The sequence below is a fragment of the Phlebotomus argentipes genome, unplaced genomic scaffold (assembly GCF_947086385.1).
Source record: "Phlebotomus argentipes unplaced genomic scaffold, Phlebotomus argentipes genome assembly scaffold_4, whole genome shotgun sequence".
Classification (NCBI taxonomy): domain Eukaryota; kingdom Metazoa; phylum Arthropoda; class Insecta; order Diptera; family Psychodidae; genus Phlebotomus; species Phlebotomus argentipes.
In genome coordinates this window covers 12,582,862-12,605,769 of record NW_026776174.1, presented here as the reverse complement: position 1 = coordinate 12,605,769, position 22,908 = coordinate 12,582,862, and the positions used below count along the sequence as shown (strand labels likewise).

The following is a 22,908-nucleotide window of genomic DNA, read 5'->3' as shown; positions in this document are numbered from 1 at the left end:
TCTTTTCTGGGTAGTTTCGATGGTTGATTAAAGATCATTATTGAGGGAGTTTAGAACTTTAATCTTGATCCTGATATGGATTTGCGAATATTTTTTCACCTCGCGAACATATCTGCTAGAAAAACATTGCGTCTGGCAACCCTTGAGGTGGTGAATTGACCTGCCATCTTTCTTTCCGTATTCTCTGCGCGATGGGTGAGTTTGATCTTGCCAAATTTTCGGGAAAAACCTGGGAAATAGGACGAAAATGACCAACATTATTCCCGAATTGTAATCTGTGGTGTTGTGGGATGTGCAATGAAGTGAAATATCATGGAGATGATTGTGGATGAGTAAGATATCGCGCGATTTGCTCTCGCTGTCGACTCATTGGTCTGCTTTGTTATTTTGCGAGATATCAGCGAAATTACCGGGATTACTGTGAAATTGTTGTGCTGGGGCTCTTCTAGAGCCTCCCCGGGAATGCACTGTGTGGTCATTTTGCGTCCGACGCCCGGATTTGATATTTGGCATACAGTGTTTGACATAACCTCTAATGTGTTGGTAATTTTACAGGAATCAGTCGGGATTCGTACCATAAGAGGCGCTCCACTGGAGGCAAGAGGAAGCCGATTCGCAAGAAGCGAAAGTATGAGTTGGGACGTCCAGCGGCCAACACAAAGGTGAGATTTGAGGTGTTGTTTAGGAGCATTTCTGTGGGTGTCTGTGATGAGGTCTGACCTTTTGCGTGTCAACGGATTCCCATGAAGAATAGGCATCCTGAACCCCTAAATCCTTGATCTCTAAACCCTTGTGCATGTCTTGTGGAGGATTCTAATGCGTGTCTCGTTCGGTTTCAGCTGGCGGCAGCTCGTGTTCATGTGGTGAGAACACGTGGCGGCAACAGGAAGTTTAGGGCGCTCCGTCTGGACACCGGCAACTTCTCGTGGGCGTCCGAGGGCACGGCCCGCAAGACGCGCATCATCGACGTGGTGTACAATGCGTCGAACAACGAGCTGGTGCGCACCAAGACGCTGGTGAAGAACGCCATCGTGGTGATCGACGGCACGCCATTCCGGCAGTGGTACGAGAGTCACTACATCCTGCCGTTGGGCCGCAAGAAGGACACCAAGGGCCAGGACGAGAACGATGTGCTGACAAAGAAGCGCAGCGCGCGCGTCATGAAGAAGTACTTGGCCAGGCAGAAGTTCGCCAAGGTTGAGCCCGCCCTCGAGGAGCAGTTCACCTCCGGACGATTGCTCGGTGAGTGGAAAATGAGTGTTTCTGGGGCGTTGAGGACACACGGTGATGTTACAGTTTGGTGACTCGTCAACTTGCGGGTGGGCGCTCGTTCTGAGTTTACCACTCCCGGCGGGAAATGATAATGCAAACGTCATAGTTACACTGAGTGTTCTTTCTACTCGAAACCAAAGAGGAGATTTGCAGGGGAGAGAATTCTAATGACTTCCTTTATTTGCAGCTGCGATCGCTTCCCGCCCGGGACAGCACGGCCGCGCCGACGGATACATCCTGGAGGGAAAAGAGCTGGAGTTCTATCTGAAGAAGATCAAGTCCAAGAAGTCAAAGTAAATTTATTGGCATGTGGACTCAATAAAATCGAGAGGATTTTACAGACTTAGAAGATTACTTTGGGATCGCAAATTCGAGCGATGTCGAATCGGAAGTTGTCCCATTCCCGACAAGGTGTCACCAGGAACTGCTCGCGGATTGGCTTCTTGGTGCCTTCCTTGGTCTTGCCCTTGAGCGGGGTGCTCCTGGCCACTACGCTTGGACTGCCCTCCGGCGTGGCGTCGATGCCGAAGAGCTGGCGCTTTGGGTTCGCCTTGGGCGCCTTGTCGCGCTTCACCACTGGTGTTGGCGCTCCCTCGGCGGTGGCCCAGACGCTGTCGATCTCCCCCATGGACTTGTGTCGCTGTCGCTTCTTGCTGTCGCACTTTGACGGCTGCGTCTTCCCGTTCTTCTCCTGGCGCGAGTGGACCCACTTCTTGAGGCGCTTGATGAACGGCAGGATCATGAAGAATGAGTTGGCGTTGAAGCCCACCGTCGCCTTGGTGTCCTCAGTCTTACTGCTGGGCAGAAGCTCGATGGGGAACCACTCGCAGCACTTGATCTCATTGCGCGTCCGCGGGATGAATTTGGTCGTTCTGGGCACGTTTGCCACGACGTAGAGTCGCGTGAACTGATCGTTGAAGGTGCTCTCGAAGAAGTCGGTCGGCTGGATGAGGTGCGAAATGTCGAAGCCCGTCTCCTCGAACACTTCCCGGACGGCGCAGTGTGCCGGAGACTCGTTCTCGTTGACCTTTCCCTTGGGGAAGCCCCAGCTACTCTTCGCCCAGTACGACTGCACCAGGAGCACGTGGTTGAGGTCCTCGGATACGAGGATAGCACCGTATGTGGGGACGGACAGCTTGTACTTCTTCCAGTTGTCCAGGATCTCGTCCAGCTGTGGCAGACGGACGCGCAGGAAGGGCACGTGCTGGAAGATCTGCAGGGCGAATTGCTTGAGTGTACACGACACGCCACGGTCATCTTCGCCGCCACAGTAGAAGTCCAAGTAGAACCAGTGAGCCAGCTCGACTTGGAAGCAAATCCGGATGAGATTTGCCCGCTGTCAGAAATCAAAACAAAACACGCATTACAAAGGAGCTAAAAAGAAGAACAAAATAACTTACCTCCTCTTCAGGTACGTTGATGATAAACCGACTGGCCAGATCATCGAGGAACTCCTCGTTAATCTGCTGGATAGATTTGGCTGCACTCATCGCTCTCAGAGTCTCTATTGTCGACTGATCAGGAGTAGAGACACTGATGTGGTATATATAGGAGCATCACAAAAGTGTTTTGACTGACATAACCCAACTTCGTGATGACGCTTCGGGTGCTATAAATTGACTATAAACGCCATAAAACCCAAGAAATGCTATTAAATTCAAAGTGTAACGGCTTGCAACACGTGTTTATTGAATTCTAGAGTTCAAAGGATTCAGCACGGTTCCGGTAATGATTGCCAGGTGATTCTCCTTATCGGCGATGACAAAGAGGAAGGGACGATTGATGGCCAATTCCACGGGTGTCTTGTAGTAAGAAGTGTATCCTGAAAAACAGAGTTTCAGTGAGACTTTCTCTCGAGACTGGGAAGACACTCACTTTTGAGATTATCATTGGCGTGAATTCTGATGTTCACGGTGATTGCCTGCTCCACGTGTCTCGTGTAAATGCCCTCGTCGTCCGTCATGGGGGAGAAATTGGCCCTGGTGGGCTCAAAAATGTCCAGAATTCCCATCTGCAAAAAGTACAAGTGAGAATGCAAGAATGCGTGCAAAAATGCCTTCGCACTCACGTTTTGCAGGTCATTCGTGAGCACAATTCGACCGTGGAGGAAGAACTTGGGGATCATGGCCTTGATCCATGTGGGCTGGAGAATCTCCGTGCGCAGCTCTCGGATATTGGGCACGAATCGTGTCTTCATGGCGGCCAACAGACGATCGAGTCCGTAGTAATAGTCGGGCAGGATGAGCAGGAGATTGTAGTTCTCGGAATCCAGCTCCACTTCCAGCACAGTAGACTGAATGGACTCCAGGTAGGCGAACTTCATGATGGTGTTGAAGAATTTGTACGGTACTTGAGCGCTCTCGAAGCGGCTGAGATAGAAGAGATCGACATCTTCCCGGGAGTCCTCTGTCAGCTGGTAGGAATGTGCCTGGAACTGCGGATTGGGCGTTGCGACGGAGTTGTAGTGCACAAAAGGTGGCGGAGTGTCTATCTCGGGAATGACAAACTCAATTGGTGATCTTCTGCGCCGCACAAAGTTCACCAGACGCGACTGTCTCTTCGGTTTCCTGCGCCTTCTCCTGCCCAGAGCGATTTCCGTAGTGCTCTCGCCACTCTGGACGATGTTTCCGTCCGGTGACGTCGTCTCTTCAGTCTCCCTGGAAGCCTCCATGGATGTGGCAATGGTGGAGGCTTCGGAACTGCTCTCCTCCTCCACAGTGCTCGTGGGCGGAGTGAAAGTGAAGATGTACATCGTCGTCCTGGTTGTCGTGATCTCCGATGCAGCCTCTGTCGTCGTGGACTCCAGAGGCTCTGCAGTCGTAGTCTCAGGAACCGAAGTGGTTGTCGTGCTTTCTGTCCATGAAAAGACGCAATTAGAAAACTTCCTGGGCGAATTCTAATTGAAAAGTCGTCATTCTGTGATGCAATTCATGAATTTTCTGATAAACCTCGAATTTCTCAAGTCACTTGCAATTGAGGGCGTTTAATTGTGAGTTTTCTTCATTTTCCTTTTAATTCGCTTGCGCAACAAACGCATTTAATTGTGAAGAACATCATTAGAAAGTTCAAATTAAATGTCTCTCCAGTGGCGTAGTGAACAAGGAAAAGTTTCTCAAGAGAAGATTGAGTGGCAAAAAATCTTTCTGAAGTACTATCCAATAAAGCAATCTAAATTGAGTTATCTTGCTCTTTGGAGTGCGTTTGCGTGACTAAGTTTGAATTGAACTATTTTAACCTGAAACTAATTATTATCTTCTACTCAAGAGCTTAAAGAATTTCCGAAGAAATCGAGATAAAGGGTAAAGATGTTCGAAGGGGAGGTGCTTTCGAGTAGGTGTGTTTATTGCTCTTTTACGCCTCCTTTTATAATTTCACAACTTATTTTCGACAAATTGCGAAGCGATCGCTCTCGATTTTTCATTGTTTGTTTAGAGTTTTAGTCATCAGACAAGAATCTTACCTTGTTGCTGGGTCGTTGCCTCCGTTGTTGTGATCATTTCGGTGGTTGTTGTGGATTCCGAGGAGCTCTCAAGAGTCGTGGTCTCAACGGCGGTCGTTGGCGCCTCTGTCGATGGTGCCTCTGTTGTGGTCGTCGTCTCTTCCTCCGCGTCCGGCGCTTCCGTGGTCGTGTGCATCATTCCCGCCATGAGATCGTATCCGTAGAACCTCAGCAGCGTCTCATATTCCGGTCGGATCGTGACGTTCTCCTTACTGAGGCTCAGGCCGCTCAGGAGGTTCTCCTGGTTGTAAAAGTAGCTGCGCAGGCGGCGGTGAATGTCCCTGAATCCCACACGAATTATGTCCCTCTCGTGGGGCAGCTCTAGCGTGTCCCGGATCTCCAGGGCGCTGTGGCCATCGGCGCCCTCGAAGAGCGCCACGAGAACACTGGCGAGCCCGCAAGGCGACAGCGCCACGTTATTCCTGTTGGCCAGGCTGTGGTAGTAGAGAATGCGGAAGCCGAGCTGGTTCGTCAGATCCACCATTTGGTCCTGCGCCAGCAGAACTGTGCTCTCCAGGGCGCTGTGCGAGAGCGTCGGCGCCAAAGCGTGTGCCAGCAAAACCACGAAGAGCCTTCGAATCACTGACATTGTGCATAATTGCCTTCCCGCACAGCAATTTCAATTTTAAAACGCACAAAAGCTCACACGTGAAGCATTCCCGAAGGTGATCGCGATCGAACTGACTGGTTTTCTCCCTGGAATTGTCTTTTCAATTCTGATGCCAGGTGTGTTCCGATGGCGGGAGAAATCCCACACACGCACACATTGCTTGATGACCAGCGAGAGCCAAACATTCGGCGCCCATTCATTCATAAAAACGTTTTACTATTTTCGCTCAATGCGCGCGCTGAGCATTGGATTTCGTCGATGACTCGGGAAATCCAAGGGAGAGATATTACGGACAGCAGCGGTGTACAGCTCAGTGGAAGTAATAAGACGTTAGAGTGATCAAATACTAGCAATATTCCTTTAATTTTATAAGAAAATACTTCAAAGCTTAGACTGAGATTTTCAACTATAAATTGACAGGATATTTGGCTATTTTTTGCCTTAACAACTGAAAAGAGTGTAAGAAGTGGTGTACATTCTACTCCATTATCTTCCCCTTGGACAAATTGGCGGGTTGATGCAGGGCCTCGCGTGGAATTCGGTTCTTCTCTCCAGCATAAATTCGCATTTTTTCATCACACTTCTTTCTCTCTCTCGCGGAGAATCTCCCAAAAACCTGCTCGAATCGCTTGAATTCTGCATTTTTTTATCGCGTCAATCGCGAAAGATCAATGAATTCATTTTGAAGACATTTATTTCTTATACTAAAAGTGCTAAACAAGAATTGTGGACATGAGAAGCCCTAAAAATGCAAATCTTGCGCTCACTTACTCGAAAGAAGACGCTTTTATGGGCGAGGACTGCGGAAATCGGAGTCTAATTGTCGTTCTTCCGCTTCGCGAGGTGGAGCTTGCTGAAGATTGTGCCCAAGTTGACAATACAATACGCCGATCTGCCCAGAAATTGATCCACTGTTTCCTTGAGGCTCCGATAAGTATCTTCAACCTGAGGCGTGATCTTCAGCTCTGCAAAGAGATAAACAACGATAAATTGAATGCTCAAGAGCGCGATCGCTGGTCTTACTTTTGTATTGAGGCTGCGAGAGGTCGAAGATGTACTGAAAATAGCGGATTTGTGTATAGAGATCTGTCTCTGAGTACTGCCTCACGAGATTCCCTCTGCCGCAGGCGAAGCACGTGGGCCGATCGTTCGAGAGGACATGCGTGATGATTCTCGTGTTGTGCGAGCACGCGTTGTCGTCGCACACCATCCAGTTCTCGTAGAAGCGATCCAGGAACTTCCTCAGCTGCATGAGCAACTGGTTCTGCACCCCCGGCAGATACTCGCACGGTGGAATCTTGCACGCGGGATTGACGCACGCAGCAAGAACGGGCACCAGATTCGACTCCACGCGCCTCACTGCCGCCGCCATGGGATTTTCGTGGTGGCAAGAGACGCACTTGAAGGTGAACTTCTCGCAGAAGTGATACTTCTGAGCGCTGCTCTTCACCAGAGTGTTCACGTCGTTCAGCTCCTCCTCGCGGTCGATCTTCTCCTCTAGACTTTTGTACTTCTTCGCGTCCAGGCCCAGGCACTGCGCCAGGCGAGAGATATTCGTGCCATCCAGAGGCTCGCACAGGCGTGAAATCACGGGGAAGATCTGCTGCGTGAGGTAGTAATCGGCGTCGATCTTCAGCTTGTCGTTCAGCGGCAGCTCGTCGAGATGATAGGCGCGCTGCATCTGCGAATTGTCCGTGCCATCATGGCAGATAACGTAGCTCACGGTGTCGCCCTTCTTGAACCTCCTATTCTGCGTGCTGTTCATCCTCAGCGCCACGTTCACGTGCGGTAAGTTGGCATTGCTGGCGTACTCCTGAAACAACCGTGGAAATTGAGTCTCTTTAAGTCATTTGCACAGTGAATTTCTCACCTTTGGCGCCCGCGTGAGTTGCTTGGTGATCACGAACAGTGGCAGCGGCACTTTGTCCTCGTGAATGTCCTGGCGAATGCTCTCCAGGCGACTGTGAATCTTCTCGATCTTCTCGTCCGCCTCGGACTCGCTGAAGATGTCGTCAATGATCGCCTTGCCCACCGTCACGGACAGCTTCGACCAGTCGCGACGCACAATATCGAGTCCCTTCAGCTCCTGGTTGTACTTCAGCTCACCACTCTTCGCCTTGCTGACCGTGAGAGCAGCGTACTTTTTCTTCTTCAGTAGCAGCAAATACTTAAACACTCCGTCAATGTCCAGCTCCACGTTTCTATATAGTTTGTTCACCCTCTGCTTCACAGTCACGCCGATCTTGAACACTTGCTCGTAGTCCACGCAGTTGGTGTTTATCATTATACTGTCTGTGTCTCCGTAGATGACTTCCAGATTGAGCTTCGTGGCCAAATCCTTGGTGTCCATCAGGATGTCTCTGCCCTTGCGGGTGACCAAGGCAGCCAAGTGTGGCGCGTAGAATCGAGAGTGACTGAATCCCAAGCATCCGTACATCGAGTTGGCGGTGAGCTTGAGCGCCATTTGTCTGATATTGTACTGCATCCGCTGCTCGGGTGACAAGTCAGGATTCGCCATGAGTTTCTTCACCTCGCGACGGTTCTCCACGAGACGGCGAATTTGTTTGGGGAGCACGCCCTGGCCCACTGACGCGCTGGGCAGCTGGATGTTGTCCTCCACGTCCAGCGGCTCGTCGATGGTGGTGTAGCAGATGTTGTACTCCTGGATGATGCTTGGGTACAGCGAATTGAAGTCCATCAGAAGGATGAACTTGTCGTAGAAGCCCTTGATGGGCTCCAGCACGAGGCCTCCCGTGTAGGCGGCCTTCTTGCGCGTCTGTCCCGCGCTATCCTTCTCCCACTCCTTGCCAATGGCCCGCTCCTTCTTGTCCGGAATGATGTACTCGCGCTCGTTGAAGGCGTGCAACAAGAGATACTCATTCCTCTCGGATCGCCCGCCCTGGAGCGTCCTAGCCATCATGTTTCCACACACGTTCGTGATCTGCAGCGCCAACGGAAGCACGTTGAGCTCGCACATGAGACGCAGGATATAAGCGGCATCTTGCATGGTCAGCGTGATGAGCTTGAGGATCTCATTGCTGGTCTCGTACATAAAATGGATGTCATCATTTGAGATTTCGATGCGATTCTCCTCCTCAATCTTTAACACCTCCGTGCACAGTGTTCCCAGATCGTAGCTTCGCGCCTTGATCAGCTCCTCGGCGGACTTCTTCACGTCACAGATCATTCTGCCCGTGTAGTTGTCCATGTAGCGCTTGCTGTCCATCGCCGTCCTCCGCAGACGCCCGATGCGCGACCAATTCGGCACCTTGAGTGCCACGATTCGCTCAGCGATCAGGTCCAGCTGACAATCGGCGGCGTCGTGCGTGATCACGATGTCGGGATCGGTGTTTTGGTAGATGGCCAGGAACCAGCTGAGCAGCTCGCGCTCGGCCTCAAACTTCTTCGCCTTGGTCTTTGTGTAGCCCTTGAACTTGGCGCCAAAGTCTACTGGCCATGCTTGGCTTGTGGGATGCGTGACACCGCACAGGTGGCGATTGAAGGCGGGATTTGGTGGCGGCCGATCGACGAGGAATTTGTCCTGAATCAGGCATGCGATCATCACAATCTCGTTCTTCATGTTCTTCGTGTTGAGACTCGAGCGCACGTTGAGCGTGAGGAGAGTGAGCGGAGGCGGATTCTGGTTGTTCTCTGGCGCCACGCTCACGGACTTGCTGTTGGCCACCACCATCTCGACGCGACTCCACGTGAGTGGGCGCTCGCGGAGCTGGAAGTGCTTGACGGTGAGCCAGCAAGGGCCCTTGATCTTGCTGTCCAGCAGGAAAGTTTCCAGCGGCGTCGTGTTGGTGCCGAAGACGTGGGCGATGGATAGGAAGCGCTTGAACTTGTTCACTGGAGTACTCAAGTGGCCGCTGTACCTGATCTCGACGCACTCCGAGGACTCAGGGATCTGTACGCCCCTCACATTGAAGGCGAAATTCTTCGACACGGACTTGGTCTGGAAGGATTCTATCTTCAGCTCCTGCAACACCTCCTGAAACTCCTTCATCACGTGCGCCAGCGTCACCTTCTCGCGCGTCTCTTCGCGCGTCACCTTATCCAGCAGATACTGCCTCGGCAGCAGGAAGAGACGCCGATTCACCGACTGAATGTGAACCGTAACGGATTTGTAGCTATCTTTCGCGTTCTCGACGCGCACGCGACCGAAGAGGAAAAGCTGTCCTGGGCGCTTGAACGGATCCTCCCACGCGTCCCAGAACCAAATCTTCTTCTCGGACTCATTGGAGAAGTCCGACATGTCGAAAGCGCTGAAGTCAATTTCTTGCTCCACATTCGCTCCTGCCACGGATTCCCAGTTTGTGTTGATCGTCTGTGTGGAGATTGCTTGAATTTTCTCCTTCGTGGGATTCTTTGCCTCCGGTTGCGCGAACTCCGCGTCGAAATCCATCGTGAAATCCTCTGTGTCGAACAGTAGATCAGCCAAATCATCATCTACCTTCTTCTCTTCCGGTTCAGGAGCTTTTTCTGGCACTTCCTTGGCTTGCACGACAGGTTCCACGACTTTAGCCTTACCCTCCATCGTTTGCTCGGCAATCCTGTCCAGGAGCTCATCATCGCTGCCCTTCGACTCCTCCTTGGGAGCTTCCTTCCTGATGTTCTTCGTGAAGCTCTGCATGTATTCTTTCACGGCATTGTTCTCCGATTTCTTTATCACCGAGGGCTTCTTCGTCACCACAGCGGCTTTCTCCTTGCCGTTCTTCTGGGGATCGTCGATCTCTCCCAGAATCTCCGACAAGATGCTGTCCTCGCCCAGAGGCACAGCAGCGCTTTTTCTGGGAACAGCGTTGCTGAAGAGATTCCGTATAGAATTCTTCCCTTTGGCCGGCTTCACATCCTCCCTGGCGCGTTTCTTGGACACCTTCTTACTCTTGGTAGCGACCTCCTCGTCTGAGTCTTCATCCTCAAATATCTCTCGACCGTCTTCCACGTACTGCCCATCGTCGTCATCAATCCAGTCATCAGCGGCTCGCGTTTGCACCCTCTTTGAGTACTCCTTCTCATCCACAGTGTCGTACACGTTGTCCACTTCGGCAGACAGCTCATACTTGTGCTTCGTGCCTGAGGATTTGATCTCCTTCAGACGCTGCAGAGCCGCAAATCTTCCGTGCTTGTCGATCTTCTGCCGCTTCGAGCGGGGCTCCATTGCTGAATTGAGGTTAGAAAAGTGAGAATCAAAAACACCCCGAAATCTTTTGTGTTTCTCCACCTACTTACCTCCCGAATCGCTCATACTGAGGCTCGATGATCCTTTTCGCGGTACTTGTGTGATAATCGCAGAGTTTTACAGTATTTCTGTGGGAAAATAGTAAACAAACAGGACACTTTATAGCCCAGCTACGGACGTCACAGAAAGCGCGCGCGAAAACACCAGGAGAAGCTTTTTGGGACACTCCTTTGACAACCGCTGAAGCTTTTTGATTTTCATACAGGTGGTTTTTCAAAACAATCATTCTTCTGCATTTTCCGGGAAAAATACCCGAGTTTTCACAAGGAAAAATGTCTCTCTCGAATAAGGTGAGAATCTATTTATCTAAGATATACCAATTGCGTTGAAAATGGTGTTTTGGTTGTGATTTTGAATGTTTTCATTGGTTTTCTTGCTGTCTTACGATGACTAGCCATTTCCTGCCCTCAAGAATGATAATCTCCTGAGGGCGGCTCGTGGAGAAGCTGTGGACAGAGTTCCAGTGTGGGTGATGCGCCAGGCAGGACGATATCTGCCGGAATTCCAGGTAAATCCTTGATGCATGTTTCTAGAGGAGTTGCTAAAGATTGAATGCTTTTTGCAGGAAGTGCGAAAGAAGTATGACTTTTTCACCGTCTGCAGGACGCCGGAATTGGCGTGTGAAGTCACAATGCAGCCTCTGAGGCGCTTCGACTTGGATGCATCGATAATATTCTCGGACATCCTCGTGATTCCGCAGGCTTTGGGCTTGACGGTGGAAATGCATCCGGGAAAGGGACCTGTCTTCCCTGAGCCGCTCAGTGGCCCTGATGACATAGCCAGATTGACTCCAGACGGCGCGGTGGAGCGCCTGAAGTACGTGGGCGAGGCTATAACAATGATGCGTCACCTGCTGGACGGCAAAGTGCCTCTGATTGGGTTCTCAGGAGCGCCCTGGACGCTGATGGGATACATGATCGAGGGTGGCGGCAGTCAGACCATGTCGAAGGCCAAAGCCTGGATTTCTGATCATCCTGAAGCGACGAAGAAGCTCTTGGATCTGCTGACAGAGATCATTGTGGATTATCTGGAGATGCAAGTGAAAGCGGGCGCTCAAATGCTGCAGATCTTCGAGTCCAGTGCTGAACGGCTGTCGAAGGAGGAATTTCTCACAGTGGCTCTGCCTTATCTGAAGGCAATCCCGCTGAAGCTGAGGCAGAAGCTTCAGGAGCAGAATATTGAGTGTGTTCCAATGGTGAGAATAGAGTTCTTGGGCTGTTGCAGTCCTTAACACATTTCTGACTCTCTCGCAGACAATCTTCGCCAAGGGCGCTGGACATTCTCTGCGGGAACAGGCGCAACTGGGCTACGAGGTGATAGGAATTGACTGGACAGTGGATCCCGTGGTGGCGAGGCAGGAAGTGGGGGATAACATCACACTGCAGGGCAATTTGGATCCCCAGGACATGTACAAGAGTCCTGTGAGTGAGGAGCTTTCATTTCATGGCCTTTGCGTGAGTTTTATGCAATTCATGTGCATCTTCCAGGACGAAATCACCACTTTGACGAAGGAAATGGTGCAGAAGTTCGGCAAGAAGAGATACATCGCCAATCTGGGGCATGGAATCACGCCTCAGACGCCCATTGAGAGCATGAGTGTCTTCTGTGATACCGTCCATTCAGCAATATAGGCGCAAATCGGAGAAATATGTGGAAAATCCTTGGTGAGGGAGAAATAAAGAAATCCAGTTTATTTCATTTGGCGAGTAACAAAGAAATAATTTATTTCAATTTGTTCTGGACTTAGAAATAGAAGAACTTTTCATAAAATGGATTTCGTTCACTCGAATCGATCTCTTCATAGTCGGGCAGAGACTTTTTCCTTAAGCTCATCCTGAAAGTTTCTTTCCATAGTGAATCGGGAATGCACTCGATGTTGTTTTGGTCCAGCAAAGCCTTGAATTCCTCCGGCAATCCCCATTTTGAGCTTCTCCAAGTTGCCGTAACTTTGTATTTCTTATTGATTTCCACGAGCTTTCTGTGAGTGAAAACATTGAATGTTAGTTTTCCGGCAATTTTTTCAACAAGTGGAACAACTCACTCTGCTTGAATGAAGAAGTCTTCACAGATGTTCAAGTGGATGAAGCGCAAATCCTTGCAATTCTTCGCGATCGCCGACATTGTCTCATCAAAGTCCGTGGGACTGAGCTTCGGCAATCCGATGTATTCCAGGCGAGGTTGCTTTCCTAGAAACTCTATAAGAACATGCGGATTGTAGAAGCAAAAGTAGTGCTGAGCGGGTTGAATGTCACTCAGATCCAGCCACCGAAGCTGATTGTTGTGTTCGCCCAGAAATTGCAGAAAATCATTCGTGTGTTCCTCGAATTTTAAAGCCAGGCCGACGAGCTTTTTGCAGCTCTTTGCCAGAGCGAACAGCCAATTCGGGGTTTCCTCGAAGAGATCCACGGCCCTTCCCAGGAAATTGACATCCACGATCTCCAGTAGAGGATTCTTCGTGAAAATCTCCGCGAGAAGATTATCAATCTCGAGCGGGACGAAGAAGGAGTACAAATCATCTTCGTCGAACACAACTTTGATCTTCTTCAGGCGATGACAATATTTTGCGATAATACGGAAAATGCCATCAGGACAGTCGCGATGTTTGTCCATGAAGTACACAAATGTCTGGAGGTTCTTCAGCATGAGATCGCCGACTTCTTTCCAATCCCTCGAGCACTGCCGGATGGCCAGAATGTCTCTAATGTTCAGGTGCTTCGCGAGGCACGGCGCCAAATCTTGCAGTGGAAGATCGTGAATACTTGTGGACGACATTCTTTTCTGGGCTCCTTTTTCGGTTTTATCACTAATTTCTTGGTAATTTTTGATTTTATGTGGCCGCAGAAACTATTTTATCACTGATTTCACGTGTATTTCGCAATCTTATCTCGTCTGGCTTTATTTATATTCAGCGCCCCCATGAAAAGCTTTCATTGGACTTTTGGGACACTGTCATGCCAGCGATTGAGTGCCGATCCATCAAATGCATCGCTGCGGTCTTTCACTCAAAATTTTCAGACGTGAGGTACGTGTTGGTGTGTTTTTCTCGATTTTCCCCACAAAAACCCAGCTTTTCCTCTCCAAAAACCCATTAATCTTGCTCCGCAAATCCCAGTGAAGCGTTTCATGCATAAATTCCCTCGAAAATCTCTTTGTAAATTGAGAAAATAGCACATTTAGGGAACTCGCGTGGCGTGGTGTTGTCAAATGGAAAGTGAGGTTAACTTCTTATTTTCTGCAGATTTTCGAGGAAATCCTCTGAAAAGCAATGGCCAAGACCAAGACGGAGAAACGCACCAAGTCCGCCATCAATGAGGTGGTGACGCGTGAGTGCACAATCCACTTGTCCAAGAGGATTCACAACATTGGGTTCAAGAAGCGCGCCCCACGCGCCATCAAGGAGATCCGGAAGTTTGCCGAGCACGAGATGGGCACCAAGGATGTGCGCATTGACACCCGTCTGAACAAGCACATCTGGTCCAAGGGTATCAGGTGAAGTGCAGTGCATCTTTGCGTCGCAGAGCGAGAACTAATTGGAAAAATGTGCATTTTCAGGAGCGTTCCCGTGCGTGTTCGCGTCCGCCTGGCGCGTCGCCGCAACGACGACGAGGACTCTCCCCACAAGCTGTACACCCTCGTGACGTACGTTCCAGTGCCCACCTACAAGGGCCTCCAGACGGAGAATGTGGAGTCCAGCGACGATTAGAGTGATTGTGTTGGGCAACAGGCGAGAAATACACCGTGAAATTGAATCTCAAGACTTTATCTGATAACAGCCTCGACAAGGGTGGCTTCGCTGGCCGAGAGAACGGCCACAAATTCCTTCCGGAACTTCGGCACCTTGATCACGGTGAGTCGGTTTCCCTTCGGTATTGTTGATGCCACGGCGAATTGCCGGAAGCCCGACATTCCGGCGTAGATGTACACAATCAGCGGCTGTCCGGGATTCCCAGTCAGTGCATAGAGCATGAACTGCCCCGATGGCAGGACAGAGAACTGGATTCTAGTGGAGGCTTCAATGGGGATGTGCTGGAAGTGGACGAATTTCTTGCCGACGTGTCGGAAGATCTCCACAGATCCGTGGTGAACGGAGTTTTTAGTCTGCCCTGAGCAGACGGCCAGGTAGAGTTTGCCCTCGAAGGTCTCCGAAGACATGTCCAGAGGATTGATGATGGAGAGCGCCTGCTTCTCCTGCCACTTCTCCCCGGGGCGATGCTCCAAGATGCTGACGCTTCCATTTGTGGTCAGCGCGGCGAACACGTTCGTCTTCAGCGCCATCAATTCACGCACAGCGTGAATGGTCAGTCTCTGATAGGGCTTCCATGTGATATTCTCTGCGCTGTCCCTCACCAGGCACTCCACGGACACCTGGAAGTCCTTCACTGAGTACTCGACGATGCACTCCTGCTTCTCCTGTCTCACAACCGCGATCCTGCGCGGCGTTCTGGAGAATCTCTCGTAGATCACCTTGATCTTGTCGTGCACGTAGTGGAAGATCGTCTGCGTGTAGCCCAGCTCGAGGCTGTGCTTCTCGGTGAAGAGGAAGTCCTGTCCCAGGAAGTGCAGGCGATCAATGCTCACGAAGTCCTCGTTTGCGAATCTTATCGACGGAATGTCAGACTCCACAAATGTCTTCCTCTGGAACTCCTCCAGTCGGTAGAAGTTGATGATGGTCTCCTTGGGCTGTCCCGCCAGGATGGCCAGATAGAGATTCATCTTCCCATTTCTCAGCAACTCAATGGGCACGATCTTCTTCAGCACGCCCGTCAGCGTTTGCGCCACTCGAAAGGAATCCACATAAGTCACATCACTGCTCTGGTGCTTCACGATCGTCTGCGCCTTCTCGTACAAACGTTTCAGCTTCCTTTCCAGCACGCTCAGCTCCTGCGCCATCTCCATTTCCTCCTGCCTCCCGCTCATGTTCATGCCGAAGAGATTGCCGCGGCACTGGAGATTCTCCACCACCAGAGGCTTCTCGAAGACCACCAGAGATTCCACGGGGTTCGCGCCGTCACTCTGCAGAGCCACATTCGTCAGGAAGTCTTCCACGTCCTTCCCATTGATCCTCGTCGCGTTGAGCCGATGGAGTGTCAGGGAGTGCAATTTGCTCCTGTCCTTCGATCTGTTGTCAATGTAGACATTCCCCTGAATGACCTGCCGGCAATCCTTGGTCAGGACGGTGTCTCTGTCGAAGGTGATGTTGTTGACACGCCCGTGAACCCTGGAAAAGGCATAGCAGCTGCAGAAAATCAATTTGAATATGACTTTTCAGCAATCTCACGTGATGTCTGTGTGGAAAACTGCCCTCTTCAGCGTCACTGTATCGTGAATTGTGTGATTCCCAATGAGAAACACCGCATCGGCGAACCATTGGACAACATTCACGCCCTGGACAAGGCAGTTCTTCTCGCCACATTTCACATTTTCCGCCACGAGATGATGGAGTCTCTTCAGTCCAGTCACATTATTCCTCTCTACATCGTATCTCAGCAAGTCCTCCTCGACATTAAGGCCATTTATGCGCGAATTTTCTAGGTCTCCTTCCACAATCACACTTTTCAGGCGCCACTGACCAGAAATTGTCTGGTTCCCAATCATTTTCGCCGCTCTCTCGTCGAGTTCCTCTATTTTCACAGTTTCGTCGCTGAAGAGAATAAAAATGCGAAGCGTGAGTAAAAAATTCACTGAAGATGCTATAAAAATCTCTGAAAATCATCGAAATATTCACTAGAAATTCATGGAATTCAATTCAGACACAAATTTGCATTGGATCATTGAATTTTGTCCACTCAATTAAAATCAATTTAAAATGCTTTGGACAATAAAAATGTTCTTTTCTAAAGTTCACCACTAAAAGATAAAGTGTCTTGCTCGCCTTGCCTGAATTTCTCACAAAAATTATTCATACATTTAATACACTGTCCAAAATCACCCCGCAATTCCCTTTTCAACGTAAACTTCCGTTAAAAGCGTGGAATTGTCCACTGACGATTTCTGTAAACATTGTAACTCTTGCTTTTGGGAAGAAAAAGTGCGCGGCGTTGCGTAAAAATTGTAAATAAACCATTTCTTTTCAATATTATTGTGCAGAATGCTCTTACTCACCTGTCCATGCCTCTAAAGCGTCCCTCGAGATGCATCTGATCAGATGATAGCGGAACATTCAGAGTCACCGTGTCCAGGAAGTTAACTTTTGTACTGATTTCCTGCGCCTTTGTGCAACTCAAGTAGTTCTCGGCCACGTAAGTCAAATTGATACCATTACTCATTCCAGCCAAGAAAACTCTGTCCAGGAACTCTGCCTCGTGAAGATGCACAAACTCAGTGAAATCGAGCTTGTTGTACACTCTGAGGGCGTTCTCGTAGGCGTTCAGGATGTCCAGGTCGTTGAGGAAGTCCACTTTCGGTTCGCTGTTGAAGTGCGCATCGCCGTGGATGAACAGGCGATGCTGGACGTTTGCCGGTGGCCGGATAAAGTCCAGGAGCGCTGTCAAAGAGATGTTGTTGATTGAATCCCGGATCCAGAGATTCTTGTCCACAATCAAATCGCCGAACACGGTGAATTTGGGGAGAATCTTCGCCGATCTGCCCTTCCTGGTCAGCAACTCAGGCAGGAAAACACCCGACAGACTGCCGTTCATCCAGAGAGCATCATTCAGCGTGACTCTGTCGAGAGATTTAAGAGCCGGAAGATATTCGTGTCGGTTGATGAAGAAGGAATTCTCGATGAGTTTCTCAAAGTTCCTGCCATTGAGGAATCCACGGAGATTCACGCCTTCCTGGGCGGAGAGAGTGGAGAAAACCTGTGGAGCTGTTAACTCCTGATCACCTTCCGTGAGAAGCCAGCAATTTCCAAAGTCCGATGACTGAATCTTGTTCAGTCTTCCCAGGAACATCATTTCCCGGACGATTGTCTCATTTGGGAACTCCACAAAATTCCAGAAGATCTTTTCATCAACGACTGCAAAGAACTGTTCATCGATGTGGGATATATTGAGACCCGGAAGATGATCACCATGCAGATCGCCAACTGCCAAGCCTCCTACGAAGATCTTCTTCCCTGTGAGAGTTAATCTTTCGCCCTTTCTCGCTGTGTCAGTGACAAAGTCACTGATATTCACCCCAGAAACTTTCCCACTGCTGTTAATGTCGCCAATTGTGAGATTCTTACGCACGGAGATCGGCTTCCTCATTGTCACTCGTCCGGAAAATCGCTGTTCCTTGTCGAAGTGCAGGAACTTGGCGAAATCCTTGCCCGCGAACAGAGTCTCTTCGCTTCTTACACTATTCGCTGTGATCTTCCGAAACTGAATGTCGCCCTCGATCATCTCATCGCCACTTCTGTGCAGAACAGTTTGATTAAGTTCCGTCAGATTGACGCCCTGAATGATTCCAGCATCGCAGAATCCCTCGTTGACCATCAGATTCCCTCTGAAAAACTTCTTCCCGACAATCTTCTGACTCTCTTCCGTGTTCATCCTAACGAGATTCTCCGGATCGATTCCATTGATTGACTCTGAGTCGAGATGAGATACCTTCAGTGGCTGCTGGAAGTTTATGTCCTGGTGTATTTCCTGGGCATCCTTCCTCAGGCCGTCGACAAAGAGTCGCCGAAGACTGAGAGAATTCTCGCCACTCAGCAAATCCCCGATTTTGAGAACCCTCTTCACCGTCACAGGACCTGTGATGAAGTAATCTCCCTCTAGCACAACATTCTCATTGATGCTCGCCATGGGATTCATCTTGTCCAGACTCTCGCTCTTGATCTTCCCCTGTAAGAGAGTAAATTTAACAATATGACTCAGTGATTCACATTGATTTCTTACCCGCAAAACAATTGGTTTCTGTAATTTCACATCGCTGAACGTCTTCTTGCCCTCAATGATCTGCTTTTCTGTGGAATTTGTGAGAACAACATCCAATTGACCATTGAAGACCATAATTTGGCTGAGTTTCTCAGTGACATTCAGCACTTCGACTGAGAAATTGCTGAGAAAACTCACACGTGGTACTTTAAAATCGCCTTCATCCGCCAAAACCAGGTCCGAAAAGTCTCTTCCTGAAATCTTCCTGAAGACATTTACATGCTTCGCCACCAAGTGATCGATGCTGGCTACTTCTGCGATCATTTGGTTGCCTTCTGTCCTGAGAGCGTATTTTTCCAGCACCGACAAATCCTCGCCATTCACCAGTCCATTGACAATGAGATTATCCGCCTTGATCACAGTCAAATTCATCTTCTTCGCGTTCTCCTGAATAGTAGAGAAGTTAAGCGAATTTATGCTCTGCACCTGAAGATTCTCAACGATCAATGTGTCTGGACTTGAGGAATTGAACTTCTGCAAATCAGTGAGATTTGCAATATTTAAATCACCGGAAATCGTTGCATTGGCACACTTGAGATTCACATTAGGCAAATTCAGTGGCTCATCAGTGTGAACAAGGTGTTTTGTTTCCAATCCATTGAGGAACTCAACAGTAGCTTCATCGGCAAAAACTTCATCATACTCCAAGTTGAGTTGTGTGAGTTCCTCCTGGAGTTGTTGAGCCAATTGTTGATCATCAGTTTCCTGGAATATCCTCAAAGTTTCATCGATATTGCTCATCTTCAGCTGAAGATCTACAACTTTCTGGCTGATGGCATTGATTTTCTTCACTGTTTCTTCATCCAAGTCAATTTCAGGAGTTTTCATTGCCTTCGTTTCAACACTCTCCACTTCGAGAGACGCAAATTCCACTCCTTTAAAAACAATTTCCTCATCGGTAATTTTAGGGAGTTCATCCATCATCTGCACAGCTTCTTCGAGATTCAGATTGGTCAATTCAGCGAGACTCTCTTCACACCACTTCAGCATCTCCTCGTAGATGTCATAGTTCGGCACAGGCTTCACTTGTGGCGTGAAAATGTTCTGGGTCTCGCCGAAAACACGCTTGTTAGCGATCACGATCACTGAATATTGCCCAAATCTGTACTCTCTCATCCTCGTGACGCCAGTGTCGAAGGATTCGCCACTGTACTTCACGCTCGACTCGTAAAACTTCCATCCGTCGTACTCGAAGATCTTAATGGGCGCTTCCTGGCTGGAGAACAGGAGAATCACTTGATCCTTGGACACAGTCACAGGCAAAATGTTGCTGACATCGTCCGTCGTGATGCTCTGAATGGGCAGAAACTGTCCATTAGCGTGCTTGTAGATTATGCTGTGGGATGCAAGATCATCCCTGCTTTCGTCTGCGCTCGTCGCGGAATTCGCCACGACCAGAAAGTCTCCATCGCCAGCCCGAAAATGCTTCACGTCGACAGCGCCATTCGTCACAATTCCCTGCTGATAGACGAACTTCTGGGCGGTCTCATCAAGCCTGTAGATCACCGAAGGCGTTTTCGAAGACTTCTTCTCATCCAGGCCATTCGCCATGGCCAAATAGGTGTCTTCATTCACGCCAAAAACCTCTACGGCGACGGTGTTTGAGCAGGAAATCCCGTTCCAGAGCTCAAAATTGCCTGCCACATTCCATTTGTAGATTGGGCAGAGGAATTTGGCCTGGATATCCGCAGCCATATTGCTCGTCCGGAACGTTTTCATCAGGAAGATGTCATTTCCGTGTGACCTGCAATCATGAATGTGATTAGAAATTGCTAAAAAGACGAAAATTGTGTAGAATTTACCAGAATTTAGCGGCTAATTGATGCTCCATTCTGTCGAAATGCACAGATCTTATTGTGCGGTCCTGTGGGTTGATTCGAAAGACCGGCGAGCCGATATCCCAGAGATTCTCCCTCCTTAATTCTCCAGCAACAGCCACAAAAGCCAGATTTCCGACGACAATACAATCCATATTGTAACTCTTCGCCAGCTTTTCTCGGTGATCCAGTGTGAATTCTGTACCCTGAAGGTAAAGAGAAAAGTTAAATCGATTCAAACGCATTAAGGAATAGAAGAGAATGTTCTTACGTTTAGTCGAAAGAAGGAAATTTCAGCGCTGCTGTTATCCTTCTCAGATTCTGGGCCGTTTGTGTGCAGAGCCACAGCAAAAGTGTCGCTCAAGACATTCATGAGGCACAGATCCAGAGGAAAACTGACTGGAATCGAGCCCAGATCTTCGAATCCCACAAGGTTGAAGTGGGCTGCAAGGGGGAAACAATGCATAAAAACCTTTAAACTGCTTCCAATAGTTCTTATGCTTCGTGGATTCAAGGAAGAATCAAAAATTCAAAATCAAAGAAAACTGATATTTTAACTTGATTTTATTTTTAAACTTGATTTAGTCACTTATTCTGCCTTTAAATAGATCTCATAAAACTTTCAAACGCTTCCACTTTGAAATGATGAAATGCAGACAATTTTTGACTTAATATTCCTGTCTTTTGCAGAATGGACGATGAGATTAGCACGCAAAACGATCTGCTGCGGACTTGTCTGCAGCAGCAAATCGACGAGCTTAGCATGCTGGAGTCGATCTTCTGCAATCCCGGGGAGTTTCACATCGATGACCATAGCATAGCCGCGGACATCAATGAATTCCTCGAGGGTAGACTGGAATCCGTGCACAGAAAGCTAGATTTCCGAATTTGCTTTCCACTAATCGATGGGAAAATGCATTTGAGTGTTGAATTGCCACACTTTTATCCCTCCGTTGAAATCCCACGCGTTCAAGTGGACTCAAAAGTGCTCACAAAAAGGCAAGAGTTGACCTTATGCGAGCAAATTGAAGAGTACATTGACACGCTCGATAAGAGCGAACCTTACGTGTATCAAATTGTCTCTTGGGTGCAAGACAATGTGGAAGATTTACGAGCAACGGTATCGCATGAAAAGGGCACTGAAGAGGAGGTGAAAAGCTCGTTTGAGCGCTTATGGATTTACTCGCATCATATCAAGAGCAAAACCAAGCGACGGAATATCGTGAAGAATGCCAATGATTTAGCGCTCACGGGATTCTCTTTGCCCGGAAAGCCGGGAATCATCTGCGTGGAGGGCGATCGCGCGAGCACTCAAGAATTCTGGCAATTGCTGCGTCAGATGCACTGGCAGAAAATCAGCATCAAGAAGGCGGAGGAGTCGGAAACCGAGTCCAGACTCTTCGAGGACTTCAGGGAGATGCTCTTCGCCGATGTGGGCGATGATGAGGAGGTCGTGCTCAACATGAGCAACTTCATCAAGTTCCTCGAGCTTCACAATTGTGGCGACATCAAGAAGGAGCTTTTTGGCTTTGAATAAAGCAGTTTTCTTACCTGAAGCTCTGCTTTTCGTGTCTCTGCGAACCCTCTTGGCCCGATCGCGCCCCAAATGCACGAAATCACTGACCATCACGTGTATTTCACGCGCCATATCCTCCTCTGATCGATTCGGCTTCTGGGTGAACGTTTCTTCGAGATTCTCCAGAAAATGATCCTTCAACTCATGATTAAAAGCCTCAATCCACACTGTATTGCTCAGAACAAGGAGAACAAGGAATATCACTCCGCACGACACCATGGCTGTTTCACGAGTGATCTGACTGCTGCCCAGAGAGCCGACGAAACTCGTTCCTGCGTTCCGTTATCTGATTGTCGAGTACTGCAGAAATTGAACCGTGCTGAAGTTGCCGAAGTTCTCGATCGGACAATTCCGACCCTCGATTGGCGAGTGGATGCGAATCTGTCTCATATGCGTGTCCCTGCCGTTCTGATGGTTAGATATGACGGCTATCTGTATCATAAAGGTGCGAATGGGTTTCTCCCGGATGTCTCTGATGGGAATCATCACCCAGCCTGGGAAAATCGTACAGAAAGCTCAGAAAGAGTGTCAAAAAGGACAAAAGAATGCGTTTTACCTGTGGGCTCCACCAAGTCTATCACCTCTACTTCCTGCAGGTCATTGAAGTGCGTCCCAGATCTGATGGAGATCCTGCTGGGAGTATAGCTCTCGTCCAGCTTGTAGTCTGTGTAGATGTAGATTTGATTCACCGTGGTTTTGCGCTGGAACTGTATGTTCACGAGGTGCGGGAGTGTCCCGTCGGATTGCCAGTAAGTGTCCATGCAGTTGTCGCGCAACTGCTCGACGCCAAATCCTGGAAAAATCATCCCAGAGTCAGAATAATCAGCACAAATCATTGCTTCCAAAGTGTCATGAGGAAACTCACCCGGTTTGCACGAAGATAGACTCCAGACCGCATTGGATCCCACTTCCCGGACAACTCCTGCACGCTCCTCCACCGAAGGATTCTCATCTCCGCCCGATTTGGGATTCATTTCTAGCGATAATCCTGTGATTCTCCTGGCCAGACACCAAAATAAAAGCCCAA

The 22,908-nt window shown here is 49.2% G+C and overlaps 10 protein-coding genes across 11 annotated transcripts; 4 read left to right on the top strand and 6 right to left on the bottom strand.

Annotated features, from left to right (window-relative positions):
• Positions 1-80: 80 nt before the first annotated feature.
• On the top strand, positions 81-1,621 carry LOC132258817 (small ribosomal subunit protein eS8). Its single transcript, XM_059756302.1, has 4 exons — positions 81-195; positions 556-662; positions 840-1,242; positions 1,460-1,621. The coding sequence occupies exons 1-4, from the start codon at positions 192-194 to the stop codon at positions 1,567-1,569; spliced, it is 624 nt and encodes a 207-aa protein (XP_059612285.1). The 5' UTR covers positions 81-191; the 3' UTR covers positions 1,570-1,621.
• On the bottom strand, positions 1,616-2,921 carry LOC132258809 (m7GpppN-mRNA hydrolase). Its single transcript, XM_059756293.1, has 2 exons — positions 2,673-2,921; positions 1,616-2,608 (listed from the first exon to the last, which is right to left on the bottom strand). Exons 1-2 carry the CDS (start codon positions 2,760-2,762, stop codon positions 1,616-1,618), a joined length of 1,083 nt encoding a protein of 360 aa, XP_059612276.1. The 5' UTR covers positions 2,763-2,921.
• A 17-nt stretch (positions 2,922-2,938) lies between these two features.
• Positions 2,939-5,328, bottom strand: LOC132258797 (uncharacterized). 2 transcript variants are annotated; one of them, XM_059756279.1, is made up of 4 exons: positions 4,733-5,328; positions 3,341-4,125; positions 3,148-3,283; positions 2,939-3,094 (listed from the first exon to the last, which is right to left on the bottom strand). In XM_059756279.1, exons 1-4 carry the CDS (start codon positions 5,253-5,255, stop codon positions 2,958-2,960), a joined length of 1,581 nt encoding a protein of 526 aa, XP_059612262.1. In that variant the 5' UTR covers positions 5,256-5,328; the 3' UTR covers positions 2,939-2,957. The 2 variants fall into 2 exon arrangements, with proteins under 2 accessions (XP_059612262.1, XP_059612261.1); XM_059756278.1 differs by having other exon boundaries at positions 3,148-4,125.
• A 785-nt stretch (positions 5,329-6,113) lies between these two features.
• LOC132258788 (DNA polymerase alpha catalytic subunit) lies at positions 6,114-10,724 on the bottom strand. The gene is made up of 4 exons (XM_059756263.1): positions 10,617-10,724; positions 7,252-10,547; positions 6,405-7,194; positions 6,114-6,346 (listed from the first exon to the last, which is right to left on the bottom strand). Exons 1-4 carry the CDS (start codon positions 10,630-10,632, stop codon positions 6,198-6,200), a joined length of 4,251 nt encoding a protein of 1,416 aa, XP_059612246.1. The 5' UTR covers positions 10,633-10,724; the 3' UTR covers positions 6,114-6,197.
• An 81-nt stretch (positions 10,725-10,805) lies between these two features.
• Positions 10,806-12,274, top strand: LOC132258810 (uroporphyrinogen decarboxylase). Its single transcript, XM_059756294.1, has 5 exons — positions 10,806-10,916; positions 11,021-11,134; positions 11,192-11,821; positions 11,880-12,047; positions 12,114-12,274. The coding sequence occupies exons 1-5, from the start codon at positions 10,899-10,901 to the stop codon at positions 12,255-12,257; spliced, it is 1,074 nt and encodes a 357-aa protein (XP_059612277.1). The 5' UTR covers positions 10,806-10,898; the 3' UTR covers positions 12,258-12,274.
• Positions 12,275-12,364: 90 nt separating this feature from the next.
• LOC132258811 (uncharacterized) lies at positions 12,365-13,411 on the bottom strand. Its single transcript, XM_059756295.1, has 2 exons — positions 12,668-13,411; positions 12,365-12,604 (listed from the first exon to the last, which is right to left on the bottom strand). The coding sequence occupies exons 1-2, from the start codon at positions 13,396-13,398 to the stop codon at positions 12,370-12,372; spliced, it is 966 nt and encodes a 321-aa protein (XP_059612278.1). The 5' UTR covers positions 13,399-13,411; the 3' UTR covers positions 12,365-12,369.
• A 144-nt stretch (positions 13,412-13,555) lies between these two features.
• LOC132258821 (large ribosomal subunit protein eL31) lies at positions 13,556-14,375 on the top strand. The gene is made up of 3 exons (XM_059756305.1): positions 13,556-13,648; positions 13,865-14,115; positions 14,179-14,375. The coding sequence occupies exons 2-3, from the start codon at positions 13,892-13,894 to the stop codon at positions 14,327-14,329; spliced, it is 375 nt and encodes a 124-aa protein (XP_059612288.1). The 5' UTR covers positions 13,556-13,648; positions 13,865-13,891; the 3' UTR covers positions 14,330-14,375.
• LOC132258787 (uncharacterized) lies at positions 14,371-22,100 on the bottom strand. The gene is made up of 7 exons (XM_059756262.1): positions 21,857-22,100; positions 20,577-20,749; positions 20,291-20,511; positions 18,450-20,232; positions 16,729-18,395; positions 15,905-16,267; positions 14,371-15,844 (listed from the first exon to the last, which is right to left on the bottom strand). The coding sequence occupies exons 1-7, from the start codon at positions 22,098-22,100 to the stop codon at positions 14,386-14,388; spliced, it is 5,910 nt and encodes a 1,969-aa protein (XP_059612245.1). The 3' UTR covers positions 14,371-14,385.
• LOC132258813 (RWD domain-containing protein 2A) lies at positions 20,843-21,850 on the top strand. The gene has a single exon (XM_059756298.1). The coding sequence runs from the start codon at positions 20,997-20,999 to the stop codon at positions 21,840-21,842; it is 846 nt and encodes a 281-aa protein (XP_059612281.1). The 5' UTR covers positions 20,843-20,996; the 3' UTR covers positions 21,843-21,850.
• A 63-nt stretch (positions 22,101-22,163) lies between the features above and the next one.
• LOC132258818 (anaphase-promoting complex subunit 10) lies at positions 22,164-22,903 on the bottom strand. Its single transcript, XM_059756303.1, has 3 exons — positions 22,747-22,903; positions 22,438-22,674; positions 22,164-22,375 (listed from the first exon to the last, which is right to left on the bottom strand). The coding sequence occupies exons 1-3, from the start codon at positions 22,853-22,855 to the stop codon at positions 22,164-22,166; spliced, it is 558 nt and encodes a 185-aa protein (XP_059612286.1). The 5' UTR covers positions 22,856-22,903.
• Between the last annotated feature and the right edge of the window lie 5 nt (positions 22,904-22,908).

Bases quoted from the DNA above. Each gene is read 5' to 3' on its own strand.
- LOC132258813 (XM_059756298.1), top strand. From the start codon at position 20,997: ATGGACGATGAGATTAGCACGCAAAACGATCTGCTGCGGACTTGTCTG.
- LOC132258797 (XM_059756278.1), bottom strand. From the start codon at position 5,255: ATGGTGGATCTGACGAACCAGCTCGGCTTCCGCATTCTCTACTACCAC. The intron at 4,126-4,732 runs GTAAGATTCTTG...TTTCATGGACAG, and splicing joins GGCAACGACCCAGCAACAAG to AAAGCACGACAACCACTTCG. The intron at 3,095-3,147 runs GTGAGTGTCTTC...TCTGTTTTTCAG, and splicing joins CGCCAATGATAATCTCAAAA to GATACACTTCTTACTACAAG.
- LOC132258818 (XM_059756303.1), bottom strand. From the start codon at position 22,855: ATGAATCCCAAATCGGGCGGAGATGAGAATCCTTCGGTGGAGGAGCGT. The intron at 22,675-22,746 runs GTGAGTTTCCTC...TGATTTTTCCAG, and splicing joins TCTATCTTCGTGCAAACCGG to GATTTGGCGTCGAGCAGTTG. The intron at 22,376-22,437 runs GTAAAACGCATT...CGATTTTCCCAG, and splicing joins AGACTTGGTGGAGCCCACAG to GCTGGGTGATGATTCCCATC.
- LOC132258788 (XM_059756263.1), bottom strand. The intron at 7,195-7,251 runs GTGAGAAATTCA...CGGTTGTTTCAG, and splicing joins AACTCACGCGGGCGCCAAAG to GAGTACGCCAGCAATGCCAA. The intron at 6,347-6,404 runs GTAAGACCAGCG...ATCTCTTTGCAG, and splicing joins CTCGCAGCCTCAATACAAAA to AGCTGAAGATCACGCCTCAG.
- LOC132258811 (XM_059756295.1), bottom strand. From the start codon at position 13,398: ATGTCGTCCACAAGTATTCACGATCTTCCACTGCAAGATTTGGCGCCG. The intron at 12,605-12,667 runs GTGAGTTGTTCC...TTTCACTCACAG, and splicing joins GACTTCTTCATTCAAGCAGA to AAAGCTCGTGGAAATCAATA.
- LOC132258810 (XM_059756294.1), top strand. The intron at 11,135-11,191 runs GTAAATCCTTGA...TGCTTTTTGCAG, and splicing joins GATATCTGCCGGAATTCCAG to GAAGTGCGAAAGAAGTATGA. The intron at 11,822-11,879 runs GTGAGAATAGAG...ACTCTCTCGCAG, and splicing joins ATATTGAGTGTGTTCCAATG to ACAATCTTCGCCAAGGGCGC.
- LOC132258787 (XM_059756262.1), bottom strand. From the start codon at position 22,100: ATGGTGTCGTGCGGAGTGATATTCCTTGTTCTCCTTGTTCTGAGCAAT. The intron at 20,512-20,576 runs GTAAGAACATTC...CTTTACCTTCAG, and splicing joins TTTCCTTCTTTCGACTAAAC to GGTACAGAATTCACACTGGA. The intron at 16,268-16,728 runs GTGAGTAAGAGC...TATTCTCTTCAG, and splicing joins CGCTTTAGAGGCATGGACAG to CGACGAAACTGTGAAAATAG.
- LOC132258821 (XM_059756305.1), top strand. From the start codon at position 13,892: ATGGCCAAGACCAAGACGGAGAAACGCACCAAGTCCGCCATCAATGAG. The intron at 14,116-14,178 runs GTGAAGTGCAGT...GTGCATTTTCAG, and splicing joins ATCTGGTCCAAGGGTATCAG to GAGCGTTCCCGTGCGTGTTC.
- LOC132258817 (XM_059756302.1), top strand. The intron at 663-839 runs GTGAGATTTGAG...GTTCGGTTTCAG, and splicing joins GTCCAGCGGCCAACACAAAG to CTGGCGGCAGCTCGTGTTCA. The intron at 1,243-1,459 runs GTGAGTGGAAAA...CTTTATTTGCAG, and splicing joins CACCTCCGGACGATTGCTCG to CTGCGATCGCTTCCCGCCCG.
- LOC132258809 (XM_059756293.1), bottom strand. From the start codon at position 2,762: ATGAGTGCAGCCAAATCTATCCAGCAGATTAACGAGGAGTTCCTCGAT. The intron at 2,609-2,672 runs GTAAGTTATTTT...GATTTCTGACAG, and splicing joins TCAACGTACCTGAAGAGGAG to CGGGCAAATCTCATCCGGAT.